Source organism: Anopheles stephensi, chromosome 2 (assembly GCF_013141755.1).
Source record: "Anopheles stephensi strain Indian chromosome 2, UCI_ANSTEP_V1.0, whole genome shotgun sequence".
NCBI lineage: Eukaryota > Metazoa > Arthropoda > Insecta > Diptera > Culicidae > Anopheles > Anopheles stephensi.
In genome coordinates this window covers 69,211,025-69,229,934 of record NC_050202.1, presented here as the reverse complement: position 1 = coordinate 69,229,934, position 18,910 = coordinate 69,211,025, and the positions used below count along the sequence as shown (strand labels likewise).

The 18,910-nt window shown below is 45.2% G+C and overlaps 3 protein-coding genes and 1 long non-coding RNA gene across 4 annotated transcripts; 1 reads left to right on the top strand and 3 right to left on the bottom strand.

The window, feature by feature from the left end:
* Positions 1-57: 57 nt before the first annotated feature.
* On the bottom strand, positions 58-2,146 carry LOC118504525 (cytochrome P450 4C1-like). The gene is made up of 3 exons (XM_036039067.1): positions 1,168-2,146; positions 964-1,090; positions 58-898 (listed from the first exon to the last, which is right to left on the bottom strand). The coding sequence occupies exons 1-3, from the start codon at positions 1,776-1,778 to the stop codon at positions 119-121; spliced, it is 1,518 nt and encodes a 505-aa protein (XP_035894960.1). The 5' UTR covers positions 1,779-2,146; the 3' UTR covers positions 58-118.
* A 202-nt stretch (positions 2,147-2,348) lies between these two features.
* On the bottom strand, positions 2,349-4,613 carry LOC118504524. Its single transcript, XM_036039066.1, has 3 exons — positions 4,271-4,613; positions 3,922-4,193; positions 2,349-3,838 (listed from the first exon to the last, which is right to left on the bottom strand). Exons 2-3 carry the CDS (start codon positions 4,095-4,097, stop codon positions 2,695-2,697), a joined length of 1,320 nt encoding a protein of 439 aa, XP_035894959.1. The 5' UTR covers positions 4,098-4,193; positions 4,271-4,613; the 3' UTR covers positions 2,349-2,694.
* A 5,235-nt stretch (positions 4,614-9,848) lies between these two features.
* Positions 9,849-13,981, bottom strand: LOC118504523. The gene is made up of 6 exons (XM_036039065.1): positions 13,268-13,981; positions 11,371-11,492; positions 11,167-11,288; positions 10,724-11,073; positions 10,376-10,596; positions 9,849-10,264 (listed from the first exon to the last, which is right to left on the bottom strand). Exons 1-6 carry the CDS (start codon positions 13,517-13,519, stop codon positions 10,024-10,026), a joined length of 1,308 nt encoding a protein of 435 aa, XP_035894958.1. The 5' UTR covers positions 13,520-13,981; the 3' UTR covers positions 9,849-10,023.
* Positions 13,982-16,578: 2,597 nt separating this feature from the next.
* LOC118504522 lies at positions 16,579-18,784 on the top strand. Its single transcript, XR_004905309.1, has 2 exons — positions 16,579-16,938; positions 17,033-18,784. It is a non-coding gene; the product is annotated as an uncharacterized LOC118504522 (long non-coding RNA).
* Positions 18,785-18,910: the final 126 nt, after the last annotated feature.

Here is an 18,910-nt window from a genome sequence, read left to right as displayed (position 1 = left end):
GCAGGTGTGATATAATCAAACGGTGTACTGTAACAGCTATTGTAACCGGGCCAGAACTAGAACTAGAAGCACAGCGGTGCGAGGGAAATTTTTATTTCGATGCCTATCGCCCGTTTTTTCAGCTGGCCGCACAGCGACGCTCCAATCGGATCAAGTGTTTTTTGTTCAGCTTCATTACCAGCGACAGTGAAAGCTTGATTTCGTTCAGCTTAATGTCGGTGGCAATGCGATACTGACGCACCACATGGCACAGTAATATCTTCATCGAGATCCACCCATACTTCATGCCGATACAGTTCCGCGGTCCCTGGCTGAACGGTATGAACGCGTACGGATGTCGCTGGGCGCACCGTTCCGGCAGAAAGTTGTCCGGATTAAACTGTTCCGCATCCGGTCCCCAGAGCGCTTTGTCACGATGCATTTTAAGGAACGGAATCAGCACGATGGCGCCGGGCGGAATCGTAACGTCTTGCGCTTGGACCTCCTTGGTGGGGACACGCGCTATAAGCCCCGTGATGGGTAGGAGCCGTATCGTTTCCTTCAGGAACATTTCCATGTTGGTAAGCTTGGTGAGATCCTCGTACGAGATGGGTCCGCTCGGTGCGACTTCCATGATTTCCTGGTAAACTTTCTCCTGCCAGTCGGGATACATACCCAGCGTTAGCAGCGTGTTCGAGAGGGCCTGGGCGGAGGTATCGTTGCCACCGAACATCATCGTATCGATGTGCTGCTGAAACCCGTCCTCATCGATACTGTTGCTCGGGTCGGTCGCGATTTCCTCCAGCCGTTCGATGAAATTTTTCGCCTTCGGGAACTCCTGCCTGTCCTCGGGGTCCGAGTCTTGGAGGTCGTCTTTGGGTTTACCTGACGGCTGCAGAGCTTGCCTTATGTTTATAATCTTTAGAAATGAAAGGAAGTGAAGTTAGTGCTATGAGTTGTTGGTAGGCCAACCGTGCTGCAAACCTTGCGTGACATCTGCTTGAATAGCTTCATCCGGGCCTGTTCCTCCTTGAACGCGGAAGTCATTTGGTACAGAAACTCGGGATGCAACCAAGCTTTGTAGATACGCTCGAAGCTGGCAGTAAACATTCTAAAACGAGAATCAAGTTAATGACGCCCACACACACACACACACTCACTGTAGGGCCCAAAGCTATGCAAACTCACTGGATGGCGTTACTGCTATATTCTTCCAACACTTCCCGCCTCTCGACGCTTAGATCTGCGCCGAGCGTCGTGGACGAGATGGTTACCAAGGTGTAGCGGGCCAGCAGCGTATGCACGTCAAAGCATTCGCTCGATACTTTGTCGTCCAGCTCGCGGGTAAACTGTTCCGCCTTTGCGTTTAGCTTCGGTACGAAACTTTTCAGCACGGCCGGGGAAAAGGACGTGTTGAGAAGTTTGCGATGCCGGCGCCACATAGCAGCCGGTGCACCGAACAGTCCCTTGTTGAGGCGAAAAAAGTCGTACATGAACGGTTTCTGGAGGCAGTCGGGCGAGTTCAGAATGTCCTGCACCATTTCGGGCCGATCGATAACGACCAGCAGAAATGGACCGAGCCAGGCACGCATTGGCGACGGTAGCTGATGCATCAGCTCCATCAGATGGGCTACCAACTCTAGCGGATCCTTGCCGAGCGTCAGTAGTATGCTGCCAATTAAAGGATAATCGAACGGACCCGGTATTCGTTCCGCTAGCTCGTACAACCGTTTGCGGGATCTTCGAAAGTTTATGTAATACACGATGGCAAACACGCCTATAAACACGAGCACTATCATGGTGGGGTTTTGATTTCGAAACTCTTAAATCACAAAACAGGATAAAATTCTGGACACTTTTGTTGATCAGCAACACACGTTGAGGCACGTGTCACGCACGATTGCACAGCACAGCGGATGGTTGTAGCGTCACCTGTGAACTGGAAATTGCACCTACGGAGGCGATCGTTTTTATACCGGTCTAGAATTACCGCGGGTGCCTGTAGGTGCTGCTGGGAGAACTTCGGGTCGGTAATACTATTCGATGGCGGTGGAGATGGAGGAAGACTATTGTAACACAAAGGTACGGTACAACGAGCCCGAGCCCTGCCCGAGGAAGGTGATGCGGAGATGCGGTGAGCGTGATGTCTCCCATGTGCTTTGGGTTAAAGTTATCAGATATGCTTGATAGCACCAATTAGAGATGCGCAATAGCTACATGATCGTACAATTACAGCGTGTAATTGGGAAGTCGAATCAAAGTTGTAATGTCAAGAAACGATATCGGGAAATAGTACCTAAGATATATTAGATAACTCGTGTTTATTTTTTATTAATGTCTTTCTGAATCTAAATTGATCAAATTGATCGTTGAGTCATTTTAATGTTTATTCACGTGTTCCCCTTTTGGGATCAATTGCTCTTGTTTATTTAAATTCAAAATGACCGTTACAATTATAGTGGATGTGAGTATAAATTCGTAGTTTTTATTATAGCTTATGTTGCTCAGAATAACAGGTTGCTAACTTGGTGCTGGCTGATGCTAATTCAAACACTCGGGCGCTGGACACTGAAGGACCTCACATTCGAGCTCTAGGAATGAGGTTTTTAAGGGTTTGTACTTCACAGAACTCGACATTATCACAGCTGACCCTATAAAGTTTGTCAGCTGGTTAAATACTTTCACCCCTTGCTGCATTACAATTTGCACACATAATTACATCACATCCATGTAACCCATTTGGCTCGCGTGTCGCATAACTGCCGTAATGCGGCGGTTAACCTCATTCCCGCCAACCGTAAGCGTGCACCGTCGGAATCCTTCACAGTGCACATCCTGCTCAAAGTAGCTGTTAAGCTCGGCACATTCCTCCTCGCTGCTCATCATTGCGGGAATAAAGTTAAGCGCTACCATAGCACCGTACAGGGCAAACCGCGAAAAGTGCTTCCTAAAGTTTGGCTCACTGTACGCTTCCAGCCGAGGATCCGTTTCCGTACAGCGCAGTATCTCGCACAGCGTCCGGATCAGCTGCCTGTGATAACGGTGCAACAGTTCGTCCCAAAACCGTTCCCTCAGTTCGGGCGTCATGTTCATGTACATGAAGAACGACAAATCCAGCGCTGGCGAGCCGTACCGATTCTCCTGGAAATCGATCATTAGTATCTCGACCGGAACGTCATCGGAGTAGCGAAACAGCACATTATTCCGATTGTAGTCACCGTGCAGTATTACCGAGTAGATCGGATCACGTTCGAGCATCTGCTGCATGAGCAGCGATTGGTTTGGCCCGTACTTGGTACGCAGGATGGCGACATGCTGCTTAAACCGCTCACTATCAAGCTCTGCCGGGAACTCATCAACGTACAGAAACAAACGCTCCGCTGCCAGCCGAAAGATCATGTCGTAACTTTCGAAAAAGATTTTCCCATCCTGCAGAAAATTCAGTGGAATGATCTTCTGGACAAGCGCGTCCAGTTTGTCGGGATTTTGTATGCGCAACGCGTACGAACAGGCGTGATACCGGGCAATGATCTCCGCCATCAGGGTAAGATGTGTCTCGTCCAGATCTAGTCTTGGACCATTCCGGAAGCCTTTGGGTGCTACATTTTCCATTACGAGAAACGTTTCGAATATGTCACTGTACTCGGGAAACTGTCCCATCGAGCTTAGGTAGGCCCGGGGACACCAATCCGTCGCCTTGAGCGGTGAGCCCGATGCAGCAAGTAAAGAATCGAAGTATGGTAGCACATTAGCGTAGATGTTGATCTCGTTCGGGAAGAGTACATGGCCGAGGTTTTGCGTCCGGAACCGTTCGCTTCCCTTCATCACCTTCACCAACAATGGTACGGTTGAATCTTCCCTGATAACGTTTAATAGTACGAGAGAGAGAGAGGGACAAGATAAGCCAAACATAGTGGAACACTGGCACGATGTGTAACTCACCCATTCGCTTTGTTGCGCAAAATCAACGTCAATTGGTGAATGGTGGACATAAAACCGTCTAGGTGTTTGGGCGTTTGGAGCGTACATCCAAACACTTCCATCCCCCGGAAGCATTCGTGATTGTTCAGCACTTGCGTAACGAGACGCGTTTTAATGTAGTTCTCTTTCGCTTCCATTGCACGGTGTTCGGATACTGCGTTTGCCCGAATCGTCGACCGCTCTGCACGACGTCCAATGTCCCACTGAGCTTATCGGTGCACTTGGGGCAGAAACTAGGGATAATAAACAAACACTGGCGTGTGTAGGAGGCAAACCAAAACCTAAACAACAACTGGCTATGTTTACTGACGACTTCAGCAGTGTCATACGGTTGTTACGTTGCAGAGCGCTGTTCACAATGTGCAATCGCGTCCTATACAGTAAATCTAACAAATTACACTAAAAAACGTTTTCCTCGGCTTCCATTGCTACTGTATCGTAGTTAAGCCTCGCGTTTAGCCACGAATCACTAGACCCACGGTCAATGTAAATCGAACCGAGCCCTAATAATAGACTATTAAGGCGGGGATAGAAAAAATATCTCTGATTTGGTTTACACTTGATCAAAACTGTTTGCACTCAGCAGAGCGATAAACTGTTTGCGCACGAAACATGCTACAGCGGTATCAATCAAAGTCGCAGCGGCAACGCTAACGCGAAGCTGACAATGGTTCGGCTCAGTGTGGACAGCGCAAGTAGCTGCGCGAAGGTTGTATTCTACTGCTGCAATTGGGTGGCGAGTGGTTATGATTTATTTAAATTGACGGTTTGTTCGTTTAATTGTAATTATACTAACATACATTTTAAAATTTAGTTGCGTACTACTTTTAAAATTTCCTGTTCGCTTCTAGCTATGTTTGGAATAGAGAGTATTTACAGCAGCAATTTACATTTCCAGCAGCCCATAATGGTGAGCAATTTATTGTTACAAGTATATGGAACATAGTAGAATGAATAATAATAGGAAACCCCTACACAGAATACATAAGTATTTGTTACACTATGCTAGCAACTAAACTTTATGTCATAACAAAGTCCAACATTTCCTAACAATTTGTCAAGAACAAATCACTATTCATTATGCTACATCTCCATGGCTAAACCGCACACATACACACACCAGCGAGAGTTATTTATATTTAAAGCTGATTGAACAACACACAGTCGCTTGTTATCTCTTTGATTAGGTAAAATCTTGCTTAGCATTCTTCTCGAGAGCGCTGCTCTCATCAAGCTCGGGTGCGCTGGTTGAACCAATCCTGCCATACCGATGAAAGTACGGAGAAAGATAAATAAAAATACTGGCATCTGTGAAAGCAGAACAAAAATGGCTACAGACGGAGTGGGGGAGCGTGGGAGACCATGGGAAGTGGTTACCGGTGCTGGTAATGCTGCTAAAAGCTCGAGCATACGGCAATTGAGATCAGACTGCTCGAGTGCTATCAGTGAACAGATCATAACCACACCAAAGAGCAAAGGAGGAAGTTTTGCTGTGAGAAAAGAAGTGATTAATCTACGAGCTAGAACAATGACCGAGGAGCTCCCAGCGTCGTGCGGTGGAGCACACGGTGGAGGCGCCCGGCTCCGTGTGGCAAAAGTGGCTTACGGTCGTAGCCAAGGTGCCGGGCGTCTCAACTCCGGCCCAATGAACAGATGTGACTTTATGTGCATGTGCACTACGGGGTGTGTGTGTGTCGAAGGGGCGAATGCATATTTCAAGTGCTAACAAATTGAAGCTAAATTGTTTTTCATTCGCACAGCAAGCTGCTGGACCAGGCTGGCAGCGGTACACACCCGCACACCCGGGCGCTACTGCTGATTGGGGCCACCCCATTCTCACAGCATCGGAAACTTTTCTTATTCGAAAGCCCGGCCGAAGCATCAGTATCAAGCATCAAGCTGTACTCAAGATATAAGACAAACATTAGAGTGCTTTCCGACACGTTTGGCGTAGTGCACTTGTCGATTGGGAATTAGATAAATAGACTGATTGCTTTTGAGGCTACTCCGGCTGAAGGGGTGGTGGCAGAGTGCATGCAAAATTAACACTAACTGCCGAGTACTCAGTCACCAGTCACAAACGATCTCGGCGAAGATTAATTGGAGCAATGCGTCTAATTCTAATCTTATTACGCTAGCGAAGTAAGGTGGTGCCGATGGGTTGCGTTCGATGCGAACCGATTCAATGATGCTTGATTAAACTGTTTAAACTTAATTTTGCGTTGGGATGCATTTAAATAAATTATTTCAATGAATTTTGTTTTCCTCTTACGATAGGCACTGTGTGATTGAATTTAATTCATCGAGTAATGATGTATGTTGAACGTTAATTGCCATATAAATGCCTTTTGTGTCTTGCGGTCTTATTCAGCTGGAAGGTGTTTTGTGCTCGGAACGACTGGAAGTTCAGAGCCAGCAACGACGAGGAAGTCTTTTGCGAGAATAGATAAGAACAATATATATTTTTTGTTTCTATTAGAAATGTAGTATTTCTGCAAGTTTACAAATGTGTAAGAAGCTTCTTCGACAATTTAAACGAAATGACCGTTGGAATGTTTCGTTGATTGCCTATCTTTAGGCGTGCAAGTAGCGCTGTGCTTGAATATTTAAACGCTGTAACGCTCTGTGCTTCAGCAATATTTAAAACTCTTGTCTGTATCATCTTTACGGAAACTTTCTTAGCTATGTGGCCACAAGGCTTAATTTCCCAGGGTTTTTGAAATTCCTTTGTTTCTCCCCCCCCCCGGGTTGGGGTTTGGGTGTGAACAGCTTTCGAGATGAAATAATAGACGGTTCACAAGCGCCGAATGTGGCGGGACCAGCATACAAGGGGTGATAAGCAGCATTAAAGCAGCACCGGGATAATGAAGCATCCTTATTAAGCATCCATGGGTCACAGGTTTTACACCTGCCCAAGTCCTTTTTCGGTAGCTGTCTCGAAATCTCCGTTCGACGTTCTCGGTGTTGAAGGAGAGAGAGAGATGAACACAAGGGGATGAAAATATTTTAGCAAGCGTTCGGAAGCGTCCCAGTTTTAGGGCGGGGAGATGGGCAAAAGTTTCTGCCCCTGCAATCCCCACATTGTGTCCAGTACCTTCCGCGAAGCGTATTCGTGTGTATCCTCTGTGCGGTGTCTTGAAAACGGTCCTTGCGTCAAAGTACAATGGCGTTCATTACGCTACGGCAGGTTTGTTTCTGTGGTGTGGGAAACAAGCAGACACAAGCTTATAAAAATGGATCCGTGAAGGATGATGATGAAGACGATGATGCTGGTAATGTTGGTAAAATAGTATGGGCAAGGTATATTTCAAGTATCCACCGGTCACAGACGATGGTACTTGGCAAAGACCATTTTTTTTCAACGCGGACGTAGCGCAGGGAAGCAAGCTGCAAATTAGTTGGAAAGTTAGCGTCGAAAATGGCAAGTACGTGTAAGAAATTTTCGGTTCCCGACACTTAATAGCCGTTTATTAAGGGATGGTCGGAGATCCGAATATTGGGGTGCGGAATTTTTCGGCCAATAAGGCCAAGGTATGTGGTAAATATGCGAAAACTCAATTGCACGAGACGGGAACGATCGAAACTAATAGGTCGCAATTTGTGTTTATTTCGGTGTAGTGTGAAAAAAGTGCGCTGTCATTATATTAATTATGTTATTTCATAGTCATTATTTAAGCTTCTATAGCGTCGTCTAAGGATCGTTTTTTTTGTGTAGAGCTTTAACCTTAAATTTGCAAGCGATTAATAATGGAGTGCTTGTTGAGTGGACTAAATGTAGCATTTGCCTTCTGAGAAGAACTATTATCGTTTAGTGGAGTTTAGTTGAAAATAAGAAAAAAGGGTGAGTTTAACCTTTAAATTTCATCACATCTTCCTTTAAAGTCCTTCGGGAATAATACTTAATGTACGAAGATTCAGTGGTTATGTGTTGCTCCCTCACACAGCAGGATAATGTGTTGTTAAAACATGTGATTGCATACATGCAGGCGATTTAAAATTTCGTAAGCAACCCAACTATCATTTTTAATGCGGACAGGTGAAGCAGATTGTTGAAAAGAGAAATTAAAGACTCGTTTCAGCTTTCCGATGCACTGCTATAAGGACTTTCTCAATCAATTAGGTTTAAATTTAAGCTTTCGACCACAAAATCACACTCCACATTTTCGATCTCTTTCTCTCGCCTTGCGTTCCACGTCAAAACCAACCCAACGCACGGGCACAGATCGGGTTCACAGCCGCTCGCCATAAAGCAAATGTATGGTAGCGGTTTTATGGTGGCCGCTTGACAAATGTAAATCATTTCATATATTCCCGTAATTGGTGGCATTCTTGTTTGGCAAATTCGCTGTGTCGCAGGTTGCGTTCCACGCGTCGAAATGTTCCACGCACCAGAAACGACCCCTTGGTCTGTGTGCACTTCACACCGGCCGGTGCTTTTGCGACGCCAAGAGCCACACTTCACGGGTCGCGCGGATGAGCTTCAAGTGCGTTACCGGCTATGGAAAGGTTCCAGTTCCATACTTACAACCGGTGTATCGGACCGTCGGTTGCATGTGTGCTGCACCGTATTAATCCCTGTGGCAGGCAAACGTGTCCAGGTGGTGCCGTGAAGACAAAAGTGCCATAATTTAATTCATGCCCCATTAAAGAAATAAATTAATTTATGTTGCACAATCTCGATGACGATTGCAGTTCCGGACGCAACCGGAACACCTGCAAAGCCTCCCGTCCACGCAAAGGGGAACGGTTCATGAATGGGGTGGGATGGGCGAAGACAAACCAAACCCGGTGGCAAATTGCAATCGGTCGCACGTTGATCCTGGCGTGTCATCAATTCCTACCAAGCGGTTTTAGCGAAAACAGATCCCACCGATCCCGGCAATTGCACGCGCGTTTTGACTCCGTGTGGCGGCGCACCAGACGCTGTGTAGTGTATGCACCGGCTATGATAAGAAGTGCACGAGTCTGCGGTCGGTTGGCGACCGTCCGTATTAGGCTGTGAAGATTTAGCAAATGCGTTTGGTGGCGATTTCTGCCTTTGTGGTGATTTACCTGTAGTGCACAGTCGTCGCCGTCTGAAGGTGTGTTACCGTTTCGTTTCGGCGTTAGGAAGTGAAAACCGACCTCTGGTGGCTTGATGCCCGGAGCCTGATCATCCTTTCGACAACAGACAACAACGGGGATTAATTGAAAGACATTCGGACGGCAGATTAGCACCGAGCGATCGATGTCCTTGAGGGGCGCGAGAAATGTGAACCGATGAGCCTAATTGCAGCTGCATTGCGTTTAGGTTTGATGTTTCGTTTCCGGTTTGTTTGGTGGGTGAGACTGTGCCTATTACCGGTGGTGTAGTTGGTGGTGGCACGTGTCTATCAAAGTTCCTCCTGATAGCGACTCATTTGGTTAATAGCTGGTGATTTAAATGATTCGGTAGCCTTGCAGTTTATCATGTTTGTATCTGTTTTGTGCTGATGATGATGTCAATGGTTTTCAATCGTCTTCAATCGTATATAATCGTGTTATAGAGTAAAAGTAAAATTAGCAATAATATAAACAATTAGGATTTGTGCGTGTGATGATTAGGAAGTCTTGAACAACTTACGACTCTTGGTTCCACAAACTTTTTTCGTTTGTCGTTCGTTTCCGCGAGGTTAGAAGAAGCAGAAGATTAGGTTTCCGAGTTCCTTTTTGATTGGTGAGAAAATCTGGACTTTTTCCGATATTCTGTTCAAGTTAATATCTTGGTAACCGATATTTCATCCAATTTTTCTATGAGCTTAGATGTAGAAAGAGAATTAACTATGAAATAAATCTAAACAGTCTTTTTGTAGATCTCCGGACATACATTTAGGATACTGAGCACCAAAAATGACAGCTATTGCTAATAGTTCATCAAAAAGTCCTTCTTTATTCAAAAGCATTGGATTTACTACAGAATACACACACACGCACCCATACTTTTGTTAAATCACAGCACGATGTGAATTAAACTGTTGGAACCCCTTTTTGAAATTGAACGTTTCGGTTAACGATTCTGATCCGTTCAGCCTGCCGCAACCGCGATCACACCGGATCAAGCCCATACTTTTGATGAAGCTGATACATTTCGTATACCATGGCCGCCAGCTCCCGGTTAAGTGGTTCTCCGCCCCGTACCCACGCGTCCGCCACCGACTCTTCCTCGGTGAAGATGTTCTCGGTGAACGATATCTCCATCGGTTCGTGCAGTATCATCAGGAACGAGGACGCAATGTTAAAGCCGTACGAATAGAATTCGGCCAGCTCGCGATGAAATGAGTCGTAGCTACGGCCAAAAAAAGAAAGCAAATAGGAAAATTGATAAGCATTTGAAATAGCAAATAAAAAAAGCTATTGGGAAATCCGATGCTTGATGCCGGATGACGATGGAAAGCACCTGAAGTACGGTGGCAGTTCGGTCGGATCCGATACGCCGACGATTCTGGCTACCGTTTGTACCAGCTCACGGTGATAGGTACGGAAAATGGTTTCGAAATGGTGCTCCCGTTCGGCGTACCCGGTTGAGTTGGCAAGGAAGACGGTATAATCGATCATCGGTGATGCGTAGCGTAGGGTTTGAAAGTCAAACATCATCACTTGCGTGGGCCGGTCGGGATCCTGGGGAGGCAGGGAGTCGAAAATGGGCGGCCGGTTAAATGGAGGCATTGCGCACTTGTTAGTTTCGGCGGGAGGGATTCGGTTCCGTCTCGATTGAGCTGTTGCGGGACCTAGACTTGTTGTTTACCTTCGCATCTTCATACCGGAACGCCATGTTGTTGCGCAGGTAATCACCATGGCAAATGACGGCCAGCGGTTCCCGTGGCACCACCTTCCGTTTCGCGTGCTCCCACGGATCCGCGTACAGGCGGGCGAGCTTTTCCAGATAGGCGGCCGGTACCAACCCCTGGAACCGGCTCTCCTGGAGGGATTTGATCGCACGCTTCGGTGCAACGGTCATGACCGCCTTCCACGTAAGGTCCGATATGTCGGCGGCATAGCGAGATTCCTTAAACTTCGCAATGATGCTGTCAAACTGGGACCGGCGAGCCTCCTTCATGCCGTAACATTCACCATGGAACCGGCCCAGCTCCGTCACTGTGGTGAATGTGGTGGTGAAGTGAGTTGGAAAATAAAGAGACAAAATTGAAATATTACGAGTCAACAAACCAACGCGCACACGCTACAAACCTGCGAGCATAATGTAATCGAGCGGTAGGTTGACAACCATCGGTGCCATTTTCCAACCGGAAAAGGAAAAATCACTCATTACCATTACTGCTTCCATCGGTTTCCGTTCGCAGTGATAGTACCTGTGTGGGGGAAAACACGGGCAAATCGTAATGCTGCAGGTGTTTGCGTAGCAGATAATAGAATTACGCCGGCTTTGTTTACCTTGGATACCGTTCTGCCTCCCCGAGACTGGGTATGATTTCCGTGTATGCGACCATTTCATTCTCGAAAAGCGTCTCAAATTGACAGCTCTCGTACGTCTCCTCGTTGCATTCGGGCGTTATCTAGTGGCGAACAATTGGATCGGGTAAAGGTGAGCATGGTTGATATACAGTATCGGCACATTATCTCTCCAGTAATATATCAATTGTAAAAGTTGTAATCGGTATGCGCAAGGTTGTTAAGGGATTAGTTGCACAACTAAATGTTGATATAGAATATGTAAAATTCACTGCATTCCTGGGAACCTAGGTTGCAATTAACACGGGGTAATGAGATCGATTTTCCTGGTCGTATGTGTAACGAATTTCTAGGGAATTTGTGACGAATGTTGTTTGTGATTTTGAACTGTAATCTATTAAGTTGTTTATTGATGAACGGTTTAGTTTTAAAGGTGAATAAGATTAAACTTGGGGCGTTCCGGTGGCCGAGGCGACAGCGGTGCCGGTCTTCACACGGCAGGGCCGGGGTTCAAATCCCATCCAGACCGCCTCCACGTATGTAAGGCTGGCTACTTTACTACGGGTAAAATGAAGTCAGAGGAAGCCAAAAAAGGCAGGCCTAGATCTCTCGAGGTTGTAGTGCCAAGGAAGAAGAAGAAGAAAGAAGATTAAACTTGATACTGCTAGGCATTATCCATTGAGACAGTCCAGAAGTCGAAGTGATAGAGGCACAGGGTCTTTATAGGACACGACCGAATTTCATCTGGACCCAGCTAAGAATAGAATTATGTCTTGGAAGCCAATAATGATTAGCTAATGCCTTTTTTGATTAAAGAGCTCGCGAACAGAAAGAAGAAGGAGTAGTAGATCTGGACTTGACGTAATAGTAAATCTAATAGTAGATCAGATGTCGCCATAATAAAAGTAAAGTTTCTAGAGCTCTTTCGAAGAGTGTTCTAAGAGTGCAATATTTATCGTCAACCTGCGTCGACCTGCGACTTCATGTAGGCATCATATATTCATCAGGAAAGAAACAGAATGAATCATGGGATGAACTTCAACGAGCCGTTTTTAAGCCATTTTTGTTTGTCTCTTTCTTTTCTCAACATAAATTCTCTGCGATACACGTATGCTGTAACCCTCGCAGCAACATACACATTAACACCCAATACTGGTTGTCTGTGTTTATGGCAGGCTGCACCTATACCAGGTTAAAACGATCGGTTGTTTACCAAAGCTGCCTATTATGTACATATTCAATAAAAAAATTAGCTTAAATTCCTGGAAGGATACTATTGAAGCTCGTGCTACCTTTAATTATATCTAGGCAACGAGCCTATTGAATCCACAGTATTCGAACTCTTGCACGATTTGTGCGTTAAAGTTGGCAGTTGAAGCAACGCGGGAAGAAAAAAAAATTGAAGAATAGAATTAGGGTATGATTACCCGTGTTTTATGAAGTACGATCAATCATCAACGATCAATCATCGAGCTGAGCGTCACATGTGGTTCGATAAATGGATTGATGGAAGAAGCGTCTGAACATTGTTTTATGATGTAGATAAAATATATAAACTGTAATGTTTTGATAGGACAAATAAGATCTGTACCCTCTCTCACGCTTGTCGTTTGTAGTGCCGCGAAATGACCCTCAAACAGTCCAGTGTTTTTAACTTTCCACTTTAATTGCTTGATTAGGCTACAACAAAAAATGGAACCCATTGAGATGGAGTCTACAGTGTGTCCATGTGACGGAAATGCTCCCAGTTCGCACAGCAACATTTTGCCCAGTCACTGTTTGCTAGACACTGCCGTAATTTGCAGATTACTCGCACATGTGTGTTTGCCAATGTGCGCAAACTTAGCATCTTAGAGTGGCAGTTTGCTCAGCCCCGTACCTTCACTATCAGATGAAGCATTTCCGGTTCGGTATCTTCTCCGGGCGGTGGATTCTGTTCCAGCACCACGGTCACCACGAACGGTATCGTCAGCATGAATCCGTTCGTGACAAGCGGCTTAACTTCGACAGATTTCAGCTGCACCGTAGCGCCCTCGGGAAGATCGTCGGTGAATGAAAGTTCCCCGCGTGCCACCATGCCCGGTATCAGCACGTCCCGGACGTACGCCTCCTTGCGGCTTGTATCATTCATATCTGCGTTTGGCCACACTGATACGATACACAGCCAGCTGATAAAACAATGCGTGATGCTATCTTGTCGCAAATATACCACGGCACAGCCCAACTATCTCCGCTTCACAAACACACACACACACACTTTGATACTCCGTCTAACTTGATTGCAGAATTGCGGCACAATCGCGAAAATAAGGCGTTACGCGAGGGTTTTTATCAGCACCCGGTTCGGTAGCGTAAACGGTGAAGTTTTGAAATCAAAACCGGCGGTCGCGTGACATCTGCGCTGCCGATTTTGGACGTACACGCGCCGGTGTGTACTGTAATATGTAGGGGAACAAATGGGACAGAAGTAATGGGTAAACTCGCTGGTTTCGCGCACGCGTCCACACTTCGCACTGGGTTGAGGTGATAGCTAAGGGCGCGTGCGTTCCCCGACCGGTTCGACGACAGACTAAGCTGTCGTGGTGATTGTTACTGCTCGGCGAGTGCTCTCTTGGAAGATGCGCACGCTGCCGAAGCGTATGGACATATGGGCTTGTGCTTTAAAATATTTTACACAAATTTGAACCAGTAAGCTGGAATGGAAAAAAATAGTAACGATGATTTTTGGTTGATTTTATAATGTTTTTTTTTAGTATTTTTCTAGTTTATATAACCTACGGCATTTAAATTTACAAAGGCAGAAACGATACACATACACTTGTATCAATGGTTGTAAATTTTCCATTTTTTCAACTAGTTCTAAATAGCTTATTTAAAAAAAAACTACCATTTTATTTATATTTTTAAATGACCATAGTTTCTATGGTTACCACTTTTCTGGATGCTGAATCGTTCACCCCATCGTGAACCCACAGCTATTAGCACGCGAGCGATTTGCGTGATCGGTACGGAATTTCTCGACTACACACATGCACGAACGTACGGATGGACAATGATGATGGGTTTCACCGAACGATCACTACATCCCAATTGACTTTGACATTGAACCATCGCTATACACACCCCTCTACAGCTCGCACTACACACCAAACAAACAAACAACACCACAGGCGAGTGAGTGTGAATGCGTACAATTGTGGTGGTGGTGGTGGCGCCCATAGGTCGTAAATATGGAGGGAGGCCTGGTCAATGGATGACAAAACGTGTTTGTTTCCGTACACACGCGGGTCACCATTTCACGCCTAACAGTATACTATGCTGCTGTCAATGATGCTACCGTGCGTAAGCCTACACGCAACACAAAACAGCGCCAAAAAACGTGCTCCATTCAAACTGGTTGCGAGCGGGTAAACAGTATTTTAATGAACTTAACGTAATTGAATTCATTATGAGTGAAACATAAAAAAACAACGATGTTCAATTGATTAGAATCGGAATGAGTGAATTGAAATTAAATAAATAACATTAATGTGCGTTTTTTTATAACAATGAATTTAATCATCAAACTCAATTTAAAATGGGAATGCTGGGGGGTAGGTGTTCATCGGCGTGACAGAACTAGTATTAAATCCTACTCTAATCGTAGATCGGTTTAGTGTTGTATGGTATATCGAAACACATCCAGACCAGACAGTCTCCCTGCAAGAGGAACTGATTGTCCAGTTCCTGGTATAATCAAGTCAAAGAAGCTAGTAAATGACAGTCTAACCTATCTATACGCTATAGAACCTAAGCCGATGAAGTAGAGCTGTTGCTCTAAAGCGACGTATGTTTTGCCTTCGATTTCTTGACTATTCAATATGAGTTTCGTAAACAGCGCTGAGGCCAGTATGTCACTGAGCCTCCCTGAAAACATAGTTGCTGCTCAGCAGTCTGAAGCTCAACCCAAAGTACTATCTGATACACACAGTTTAAATAAATTAAGGAATACCTACGAAATTGGTGGACCGGAAGTGTGGTCCTTCTTCGTGGTGGCTTCTACAACACACACCAAAACAAACAGTTGACACGGACACCTCGTTTGATGTGCTCCTATACTTTATTGTGCGTGCAACTTTCCTTTCCCGACGTTTGATGGCCTGACTGTTGCATCTCACCGTAAGTACTGTAGCTTATCGAGCCATCCATCCATTGAACGTCTTTGCCCGGTGGTGGCAAATAATTTTGCTAAATTAAATGGCCGTATTTCAGCTGACACGCACGCAACACCTTCACTGTGGCCACTCGTCGAAACAGCAATCGAATCATGCCTGCAAATGCACGATTCCGTGCACGTTCGTTTGCAGCATCTTCGGCCGAAAGCAGTATGGCTCGTGGCCCGTGTGTGAGAGGCACACCGTTCCTACGAAATGCCTGTCCAGCAACTTGTGGTACCCAGCGTACCACGTTGATTAAATGTGTCATACAAAATGGGCGCAGACATCTTGTCGGCCGAAAGGATGGCACTCGTCGGCAGTTTCGGAAGTGCGAAAGTTAGATCGAACAAGGCAGTTGGAAGTGAATTTGATTACCCCGGACACTTCCGTACGGTCCATTACCGGGGTGAGCGCGCACTACTGTTTCCGGTGTGCATTTGGTGTGTGTGTGTGTGTGTTACGGGCAGAAGTTTCATGGGCCGGGTTAAGTCCGACCCATGCGGACACACCTTGCGCCCAAACACCGGGCCCATTTAAAACGCTCTCCGATGATTTTGTAATTTCGCTCGTAGCCAACTTTATGACACGTTATTAATTATATTTCCTGGAGTGTCGCTTTCTTGGCTGCATCAAGCCCAGGGGGAAGGGGCCGAACATGGATTCAGTGTGCACCTTCACTTAAAAGGGGCTAAGCAGCCGTCGAAACCCGCACCACTCACTGTCCGTGGTTGTGGCGTCCATTCTTGTGCGGGGACATTTCGCGTGAAATGGCCTGCTGGTTTGGAGTGTAAAAGTTAGCGCAGCCATTGTAGCGCCTTTGAATGGATGCGGTGGGCGAAGGCTCCCAGGCACCCTTGCTGTTTTACGCGTTCGAGCACTTTGGCCACACAGAGGTCAACACACACGAGGGCTGGTTGACGGGGGTGTATCGGTTGTGTAGTGCACGGTGGTACATTTTTCTTGCGACTAACGGAAGGGACAGAGAAAAAAAAAAACAATCCTTCTAAGTGGAAGTGTAATGGTGTCCGAAGCTGGCAGGCATGAAGTACATATAAAATGAGCGTTTGCCACACTGCAGTCGAGCAGTCCGGGCCCGGCTCGAGTGCATTAAGATGCGGAGCGGGTTTTTGCCGAGGCTTCGTTCGTTAGTTTTTTCTACCCCTTTCTTGTGTTTTTTGTTCAGCTTCTTAGTCTTTCTGTGTGTGTGTGGCGCTATTTGCCACACCCAATTCCTGTACCCGTGGCTGCGGGAGACACTGATTTCTTCCAAGGATTGCACTTTCACAGGAAGGAATGTGGAGACTTTCCCCGTGGTTTATCTGTACGTCGGCACGCGGTTTAAAATTTCCCCACGGTAAGTTTCATTTTGCCACCCATTAAAGAGAGAAAGCGTCTTTCCAGTTCGTAGCAAAACTTTTACATCCGTTTCTCTTCCCCGACCGAAAAAGCTTCAGCGCGTTTAAGTGTTTCAACGGTCTAATGCAAAGCTGTTGCAATCTTCCGTGGGACCGACTGGCAGTAAGGACTTCGGAATGCCAAGGCAAGGTATCCGGGTGGCAAGTGCGGTAGGAGGTATCACACAAATGAAAGCACTGCACCAGGGTGAAGTTAATACTGCGGCTTACGGGCTTGGTGATGGAGCAGGATGATTAAGCCGCGTGAAAATGGTTGCCCGCCGATGTCGCTGCCACCGATACCGCTCTGGAAGGACCGACACTACACGGTGCGGTAGCAGCATTTGTTTGCGTTTTGTTGCAGGCAACACTTTCCAGTGCTTGTAGTTTATCGATCTTACGATACCCTTGCGGGATGTGGGTTTGCGAAAAAAGGGGTACAAGTGAGCGAATGGGGAACGATTGTGCAGTGAATATGGCCGCTAGCTGTGTAGTGGGGAATCGGGCACTGCTCGTTAGTAAATGACACCCGGGGTAATATTTTGGGCCATGCCGAAAGGCGAAAGACGTACAGAAGCTCGCCCTTGAGAACTGTACGGTAGGTGGTTGTCTTTGTCGAGCGATTGTGCTTAATATTTACGGTAGGGAAGGTAGTATTAAAAGGAGGATCACTGGAAGCTGTGGTGGATTCTGTTAATATTAGTGTACGGAAAAGGATCTTTAATACGCGCATGGGATATTAAACGCGTAATTTATTTCTTTAGACCTGCAAATAGTAAATCAAGATTTATTAGAGTACGATGTGAAATGTTTGTTATAAGCTTTTCTTTAAACTATTAGATTAAGCTTGAATACTTGGCAATTGACAGGAATCAATCATCAGGTTACAGTGAAGGTCAATAGAATAAGACCAAATATTTTTGTAATATCGTAAAGTGTAGGAGTTGATGCTGATTTTAAATGAACGAATAAACAAATAATACAAAATTTATTTGAAAATTTTGGTAAAACGATTCTATCATTGGAAGAATAAAAAAATCGATTCTTAGTATCTGTTTGTCCTCTTCATGAAAATGTGACCTAATATTCTGAATATGAGCATATTTAGGGTAAAATAAGGCTTTTAATTAAATGGTCTTATTATTTATTTTGTCGTGGTCCGGTGACCGTGGCAATAGCGGCGCCGTCCTTCACACGACAGGACTTCAGTTCAATTCCCAGTCCAGTCGGCCTCCTTGTATGCAGGGCCGACTATCCAACTACGGCTACAATTTCAAGGTTGTAGTAGATAGTAGCCTAGGAAGAAGGAAAAGAATATTGTTATAGAATATAGTTTTTGGGTTCTCATCTTTCTATTTCTGAATTTTAAAGTATTCCAAACTTTTTTATGAGCTAGACCTTGTATATATCAACTTTAAAGATTGATTTTTTACCATTTTTTTTGATAATTTCAAAAAGAATACAACATTGATATAGAAAGATAAAATATTGATGATGCTTCTGAAATTTAGGTATGATTACGTCTAGTAAACATTTCGAAAAAAGTAGTTTGAAAATCTTATTTAGAAGTGGTTCTATTATATTATCCATCACTGTATTTAAATTGAAGTTTAAAACAACACGTAACAAGTGATAAAAAATATGGTAGAAAAAGACTTAGTAAACATAAAGCTAGAGTAGACCTCACCCATGATTATTTGCATGAAGAAGCTAAACTAAGCACGGCATGAAACCGTAATAATGAAAACCTAATAAAAATAAATAATTCCGCTAATATATTAATAACCGTATAATATTAATCCAAAATCAAAAAAAGAAATTTAGTATGATTATAGTATAACAGTTTATCACATCTTTTGTAGCTGTTGCTGTTGGTGTGCCAGATGATGACTTACTTCCCACTCTCGCTAGAGATCTGAGAGCGCTTTTTGA

Bases quoted from the DNA above. Each gene is read 5' to 3' on its own strand.
- LOC118504525 (XM_036039067.1), bottom strand. From the start codon at position 1,778: ATGATAGTGCTCGTGTTTATAGGCGTGTTTGCCATCGTGTATTACATA. The intron at 1,091-1,167 runs GTGAGTTTGCAT...TTCTCGTTTTAG, and splicing joins TATAGCAGTAACGCCATCCA to AATGTTTACTGCCAGCTTCG. The intron at 899-963 runs GTTTGCAGCACG...TCATTTCTAAAG, and splicing joins TCAAGCAGATGTCACGCAAG to ATTATAAACATAAGGCAAGC.
- LOC118504524 (XM_036039066.1), bottom strand. From the start codon at position 4,097: ATGGAAGCGAAAGAGAACTACATTAAAACGCGTCTCGTTACGCAAGTG. The intron at 3,839-3,921 runs GTGAGTTACACA...AAACGTTATCAG, and splicing joins TTGCGCAACAAAGCGAATGG to GGAAGATTCAACCGTACCAT.
- LOC118504523 (XM_036039065.1), bottom strand. From the start codon at position 13,519: ATGAATGATACAAGCCGCAAGGAGGCGTACGTCCGGGACGTGCTGATA. The intron at 11,289-11,370 runs GTAAACAAAGCC...TCCCCCACACAG, and splicing joins GAGGCAGAACGGTATCCAAG to GTACTATCACTGCGAACGGA. The intron at 11,074-11,166 runs GTTTGTAGCGTG...CATTCACCACAG, and splicing joins CGATTACATTATGCTCGCAG to TGACGGAGCTGGGCCGGTTC.